The sequence below is a fragment of the Maylandia zebra genome, linkage group LG18, assembly GCF_041146795.1.
Source record: "Maylandia zebra isolate NMK-2024a linkage group LG18, Mzebra_GT3a, whole genome shotgun sequence".
Lineage (NCBI taxonomy): Eukaryota > Metazoa > Chordata > Actinopteri > Cichliformes > Cichlidae > Maylandia > Maylandia zebra.
Genome location: NC_135184.1, coordinates 13,731,967 through 13,739,583, shown reverse-complemented (window position 1 = coordinate 13,739,583; position 7,617 = coordinate 13,731,967). Strand labels below are relative to the sequence as shown.

The 7,617-nt window shown below is 38.3% G+C and overlaps 1 protein-coding gene and 1 long non-coding RNA gene across 2 annotated transcripts in view; both read left to right on the top strand.

Annotated features, from left to right (window-relative positions):
* Positions 1–970: 970 nt before the first annotated feature.
* On the top strand, positions 971–5,794 carry LOC143413578 (uncharacterized). Its single transcript, XR_013094183.1, has 3 exons — positions 971–1,104; positions 1,962–2,015; positions 5,175–5,794. It is a non-coding gene; the product is annotated as an uncharacterized LOC143413578 (long non-coding RNA).
* Positions 5,795–6,329: 535 nt separating this feature from the next.
* The window catches only part of LOC143413674 (uncharacterized), a 7,108-nt gene continuing 5,820 nt past the window's right edge, over positions 6,330–7,617 (top strand). The window contains exon 1 of the mRNA XM_076877014.1: positions 6,330–7,256. Coding sequence (XP_076733129.1) covers positions 6,885–7,256 — 372 coding nt within the window. The 5' untranslated portion in view covers positions 6,330–6,884. The remainder of the gene's footprint in view (positions 7,257–7,617) is intronic.

Here is a 7,617-nt window from a genome sequence, read left to right as displayed (position 1 = left end):
TATTCATGGTCACATTCACACCTGCAACTGTGGATGTCTTTAGACTGTGGGAGGAAGTCAGAAAGAATCCATCCAGGCATACACAGAAAAGCCCAGGCGGACAGAGGATTAGAGCCAAGGACCTTCTTGCCATCTTGTTTGAAAATAATAAATGTATTCAAAAAGTAAGTATATGCTATCAGGAGGAGAGCTTGAAGGGCTCCCTTGCTTTTCTGTATTACCAAAAACATTTGCATATAAATACCTCTTTCTGTTTTGTGTGGTCAAAATAAAGGATAAAATAAAATGTTTATGACCAGAGCTGAGTAAAATTTGATTTAATATGGCTGGATAAAGGTTGGATAAAAAGAGATCTAAGCACACAAAAGCATTTTATTTTAAAATTAAAACATATGCTATTTACTGCCAACATACAGATTACGTTAGTGTACAAAATTAAAGTTGCCATAATCATAGTGTTATATCCTCAGATGAAATAGCAATGTATAATGTAAAATTACATGGCAAGCTTACAGTTAATTCTGCACTGTTTTTTAGTCTGTTTTTGTTTACGCTGTCTGGTCACGTTTGAGAAGTTAAAAAGCTAACGAGATTCCTAGTTTTCCAGAGGCGCTGATGGGAGCATACACCCTAAAAAATTATTCAGGGGCTTAGTAAATATCATTATAATTCTAAGTTAGATGACCTTGATTAAATCTTTGAAAATCACAAACGTGTTATCTTGAGTTGAAAATACTGAAAAGAATGCTTAAATTTTCAACACCAGTTTTTGAGTTGAACGGAGTTCTTTTGTTCAAGTTTATTTAAAAGAAAAAATTCTGTATTTGAAACACAGGGTGCATTATTTAAATCTACTCAATATATCTCATAGAAAGTACTCAAAATAACTGAGAGACTGGTATTCATATTTATCATTGTCTTTAACTTTAATTATTAATGGTTCAAAATCAATATAATTTTGTCCCCCAATACTAACTTAAAACTTTGAGTAAGACTAATGACCTTTGGCATGTACCGCGCGCGAGGAGCATGGCCTCATGGGAGATTTTCTGCACGTTGAACGAGACAGACACACATCCACTGCAGACTTGGTAACGTTTTCAGGTAAGTGACCATTCTTACATTAGCTGTCTTTATCCACACCGTTCTTTTATAACATGTTCTGAAGAAAGCGTTTGTCATGGTGGCTCACTTTTCGCAGCGTGTTTGTGCACGTTAATTTAAGTTTTCAACCCGTCTTCCAGTCAAGGCGGCGGGAAACCGCGCCCTTTTATCCTTTTACGTTCTGAGTCGCTATCTGCGTTCTGGGTAATTTGACCGGAATGTCCCGGTACCAGCGACCTGACCGTTTAATCGGGGGCATTTTAGGAACCACGTGAAAGCAGGTGTGCTCAGACATTTCTAGAAAATGGCCCTGTTGAGTCACGGTGCGGGAGCTGCGGTAGTCACGCGGCCTGACTCACTCTGTCAGGTTGTTCAGGAGGAGATGAACAGACGTCATCAATGGCTTTGGTAACTAAGAAGACCTGCCCGCGGAACAGTTCATAGCAGCAACCATGCTGCTTAGCTTTCTTGTTCTATGTGGGGTCTTTCAGAGCATATAAGACGCTGCTTTCAGCTTTGTCCTGAACAGGGCCAGTTTTTGAGAGAACGCTGAGAGGACCGCCCGGGTCAGCAGATTACCTTATCCAGGGCCGGTCCAAAGTACTATGGGGCCTTAAGTAAATTTAGACTCGGGGCCCTACTTCCTTTCAGATCCCAGAAAATAATGGAAAAAAAAAAAGCTTTGGTCTTTTGGGTCAAGCCAAAAGTACCATCATTTCCAGTATAGTTACTCCCAATTTACATAAATAAATGTTTATTTCAATCCAAGCTAAAATTTCTTATAAGAGATTGATGTTATGGCAGATTACTCAGTGACATGTTTTGTAATGATAAAGTTTTGATTTGTATTTTTTCAGCACCATCTTCACCACCAGGAGAAAAAAATCTGCATCAACTACAAAGTAAAGCAGGTAATTTTACTCAGAGGACTTGATGTGTTAAATTTTGGAATGATATGATATTGTTTTATACAAGCTGAGTAGTGGATGGTGATACCACCTAAATATTTATACTGGTTTTGTGGTGGGTTATTTTAGTCATACAAATGCCTAATCTAAATTTTGAGAATTTTTCAGTTCGGTAAATATATTGATGAGTTCATGGTCTGTCATCTAGTGTCACCATACTATCTTTTTATTTATACAGCATGGTGATGTGATTCAGATTATTTCAATGTGGTTAAGTATTGTACTTTGTTCCATGTTGACTTATTTGTAAGTTGTATCCTCCACCTGAATTGGTAGTGAGTATTGGTTATTCAATCAGTTAATCATACAAAAACTGCGTAAATATGGTTATACACCATTCTGTCATCTTCATACTGTGAGACATATTTTCTCACAATTTTTTAGGTCACAGGTGATGAGATGGCAGTGTAAACTCTGCAAACATGAGGAGTCATCAAAAGTGTCACTACTCAAACATTATCGAGTGAAACATGGTACATTTGGTCATGGCTATTCCATACCCTGTCTTCATTTGAATTGTCCTTGCTCTTTTAAGACATGGGGTGCCTTACGCTCACACTTGTCTAGGTCTCACAGTTCGCATGAAACGGAAGAGTGTGAGGTCCTTCCAACTATTAGATGTAAAATCTGTGACTCTTTTTACCCAAACACAAAAGACTATTTTCAACATATAAATTCCCATTTGAAAAGCCATGAAACCATAGTGTGTTTTTGATGGTTGTGAGTTTAAGACAAACATTTGTGGGACTTATGCGACTCACAGAAGTCGAAAGCACAGATTTTGTTCATGGAAGCACTTTAAAACTAACTTGATTTCAAAGCAAACTGTCAGTACATCTAATGAAATCGTCTTACCAGCACTGGAATTAGAAGATCACGAGGACTTGGATGTCACCACTGAACTTGGTTGTGAAAGGGAAACAACAAATGAAATTTTGAAAAATATTGGTGTGCTCTTGTTAAAACTGGAAAGCATCTATAATGTTTCTGGTAAATGTGTGGATGACTTGGTAGAACAGCTCAGTTATATCTGCACATTATCACTTCAGTATATTCCAAAGTCAATAAGTGATATTCTTATTAAGAATAACTGTAATATTGATCAGTCTTTTGTCAGTGAATTGGCTGAAAAAATATGTCACTGTAGTCCTTTATGTGCAGCCCTTAGTCCTGATGGTCCCTTTGCTTCAAGATATAAGAGACAGAAATATTTCAAGGAAAACTTCTGTGTTATTGAACCAGTAGAATACTGTTTGGATCCAGAAAAGAATTCCACTTTTCAGTATGTGCCTATTCTTCAGTCCTTGCAGCTGTTACTGAGTAAAGAAGATGTTAACAGTATATTAACTAGACATTTGAACACTTCACAGTTATCCTCTTTCCACGATGGACAATATTTCAAGCAAAACCAACTTTGTGCTATTGAGGACTTAAGTATTTCCCTTGTTCTCTATGTGGATGACTTTGAAATTTGTAATCCACTTGGGACTTCAAGAAAAAAACACAAAGTCACAGCTGTGTACTGGGTACTTGCTGATATACCAACTGAACTGAGATCACAGCTAACATCAATTCAATTGGCTCTCCTGTGTAAGGCAAGTGATGTTAAAACTTTTGGCTATGAAACTGTTCTCGAGCCACTTTTAAAGGATCTCATAACATTAGAGAGAGACGGGATTTTTTGTTCACAGCTTGGTAGATATATCAGGGGCACTGTTTTTTGTGTTTGTGCTGACAATCTTGGCGCTCATTCTCTTAGTGGACTCGTGGAAAGCTTTTCTGGACATTACATCTGTAGATTTTGCCTTGGAGACCATTCAGACTTTCAGCAAAAAGAAGTTCGTTCAGGAGCTTTTCCACCAAGAACAAAAGAGAACTATGATCTACATGTCCAAACCATAAAGGAAAATTCCTCCTCGGTTCATTTTTGTGGTGTGAAGAAAGGTTGTCCATTAACGGGGAAATTAAAATATTTTCATTTTGTCACAGGGTATCCTCCAGATCTTTTGCACGACCTTTTTGAAGGCATAATTCCACTAGAATTAGCATTATGCCTTCATGTGTTTATCCGTAAACGTTACTTTTCCTTAACTGAACTCAATAACTTCATAACAGAATTTCCTTACAAATGGACCGATAAAACAGATCGCCCCCAAATCATCCCCCTAAATTTTTCCACTCGCAAAAGCATTGGTGGCAACGCACATGAAAATTGGACGTTATTGAGACTATTACCTTTTATTATTGGGGAAAAGATTCCCAAAAATGATGAAGCATGGCAAGTTCTTATGACTCTAAAAGATATAACTGAACTTGTTGTGTCCCCTAGTCACAGAGAGGAAAGTATTTGCTACTTGGACACACTTATATCTGAACATCGCAACAGGCTATTGGAGGTTTTCCCAGAGCAAAAACTAACTCCAAAACACCATTTTTTGGAGCATTATCCTGACTTGATCAGAGGATTTGGTCCATTAGTATGCCTCTGGACTATGCGCTTTGAGGGTAAACATAGTTTCTTTAAGAAGGTTGTTAAACACACAAACAGCTTCAGAAATGTACTATTGTCACTTGCCTCAAAGCACCAGATGATGATGGCATACTATTCAGATGGTAATGCATTGAAGCCATCAGTGTGTGTCACTAAAGTATCATCTCTTCCATTGGAACTGCTTGATGTAGAAATACAGCAGTGTCTCAAGGAACTTTATCCAACACAAGCCTATGTGAATTTGACCAACTCTCTGACTCATCATGGAACTAAATATGCCTCAGGAATGGTTTTGCCTCATGGATCTACTTGTGGCTTACCTGACTTTGTGGAGATTTTACAGATTGTTGTCTTAAGCAATGAATTTCTTTTCATTGTGAAGTTGCTCAACAGCTGGTATGATGAACATTTTAGGGCATTTATTCTGGATCCTTCTGGGAAAATGACCTTAATACATCCCAGAGTACTTGGTGACACTTACCCCTTAACACCATATCGTGTTGAAGGCAAGCAAATGGTGTCAATAAAACGTCACATTGTTTGTTAGTGTAAGGGGAAAGACTGAGATACCCCCTTTCTTTTTCTTTTTTCTTGTGGTTTTTATTCTGCAGATGGACTCCGTTGCCTTGAAAGTAATTTTTGGACAACAGAGTGAGAAGCTTGTGCTCTCTTCAGGAATACCCAGGACTGTTGAGGAGTTGCATGAGACAGTGAGAGAGACATTTGGGCTAGTTGAGGATTTCATATTGCACTATTATGATGACTCATTTGGAGATTTCTTTACACTTCATTCTCCCAACCAAATCAAAGATAGGGGTACAGTCAAAGCTGTGGTCATTCCATCAGTAGTGCTTACATTGATTCCTCAGTGTGAAAATCCCTCAGATGTAAGTTCACTGAATGAAAGTTCAAGCTCTTCAACCTATAAAACCACAGAGGACCAAACAGATGGATCATCTCTGTCTTCAGACAACACTGTCATACTCTCCCCTCTTCAAAGTCCTCTAAAGACTACATGGCCAGATGAAATTGTCATTCCACTTTTCTCTGTGGCAACAGAGACTGTACTGAAAAATGCCAATGAAGTCTTTGTTCAAAATGGCACTGTGCTGAACAATACTTCAGTCAAGTCAGATATAATGGAAAAATTAGCTGATTATATGTACAGCTACACAGCCTACCCTACTGGCCTTCAGATTGGAGAAGTGGCAGAGGCTCTGGTCAAAAAGCACCCGTGTCTGACAGAGCCAGGCAGTCGTAATCAGTGTTGGTCAAGTTACTTGAAAAAAGTAATCAGTAACTAATTACTGATTACTCCCCCAAAAAAGTAATCCCGTTACTTTACTGATTACTTATTTTCAAAAGTAATTAATTACTTAGTTACTTAGTTACTTAGTTACTTTTTAAAAACACGATTTACAACCTGAAGAGGTGATAAAGTGATAGATCTTTCAGCCCAATTCTACTTTTTCTACATAATCCATCATACAAAATGTAATCAAATGGAAAAGTCTCTTTTTTTTTAACTTGTTTTATCAGTTTTAATCTTTTAACTTTATGAATCAAGCAAAACATTTAATTATATGCAACATTCTCTGACTTGAAGAAATTAGTTTAACATTTAAACCTATTTTCTACACATTCCAGCACATAAAATAAAATATTTTTTGTGTTTTCACTCACTCTTTCAAACAGATGCAAGTAAAACACAGCAGAAAATAAATAAAGTCAAAGACTCAGCGGTCCTTTTGCTCTATTTTCACCTGTAAAGCAGGAGCAGGGTAGGCGGAGGGTTACCCTGGTGCAGGTGTGCTGCGGTCAGTTGAAGAATCCGCGCGAGTGTCTCTGTGAGTTTCCCATCACGTCATAGCTACTCGGTGCTTGCTCGGAAGTTTAGGGGTTTTTTTCGCTGTAAAAAGAAGTTTTCTTCCCACGCACGATGGACGCTAATGTTTTTGTCACTTTTTATGGAATCAAACTCAAAGTAAGGTCAGTACTTCCACACTTTAAACGCTGCACGCTCATACTCTCTCCCGCACTCGATATATTATCCATTGTTGATCTGCACACAGCTGCTGTCACCAACGTCGCACTTGCTTACGTCACTGTCATGAGACATTCTCGCAAAAAAAATCACGGTTTTAGTAACGCAGTAACGCAGCGTTCCTACGGGAAAGTAACGGTAATCTAATTACTGATTTTGCAATAGTAATCCCTTACTTTACTCGTTACTTGAAAAAAGTAATCAGATTACAGTAACGCGTTACAAGTAACGCGTTACAAGTAACGCGTTACTGCCCATCTCTGGTCGTAATGGCTGGATGGGATGGATGTATAGTCTTAAATACAAGATGGGAAATTACAGGTCAAAGTTACGAAGTCTTGGAGTTCCAGAGGTTACTTGCAACTCACTGAAGAACAAGCACCCTGATGACAAGGCTCCAGCGAAGAACATAAAGAAGGCGCGGAAAGGAGAAGTGCTGTTTCTGCCACACTATCCAGGACAAGATGGTAAAGAACAGCAAGAGCTGGAGCGACAACAACTGATTGATGAGTGTAAGAAGAAAAACAGCACAGCCATCAAGGATTTAATGTGCAAAACCTTTGCACATAGAAGACATGATATTATCAGCCAACAGCTGAGTGTCAGCGACATCAAGGACAGATGGCCGGCGTTGTTTGACGTCTCCCAAGTAAGTGTACATTTAAAGGGATATCCACTTGTAAATAAAATTTGGTCTGTTAGATCCCCCATCATAAGAGAAGTGAGAAAAAACATGTTGCTACCATCCTAGTGATTTTGATGATCTTGCAGCAGCCAGGTTGCTTTAATTTGTCATAAGACTCTAGAATCGCTAGGAATTTGAATCAGAATGAGGAATCTGAATCAAAACCAGAATGGTTCTTATTGAAACCATTCCCAAGCCTATGGAACGATAAATAATTTCCGTTCACTTAACTTGTTTTAGGCTAAGCTAATGTAACCTGACTGAAGAATGACTGGGCTGATTGCAAAGTGCCTTTGTCTCACTTATCTAACTCTGGAGCACATAA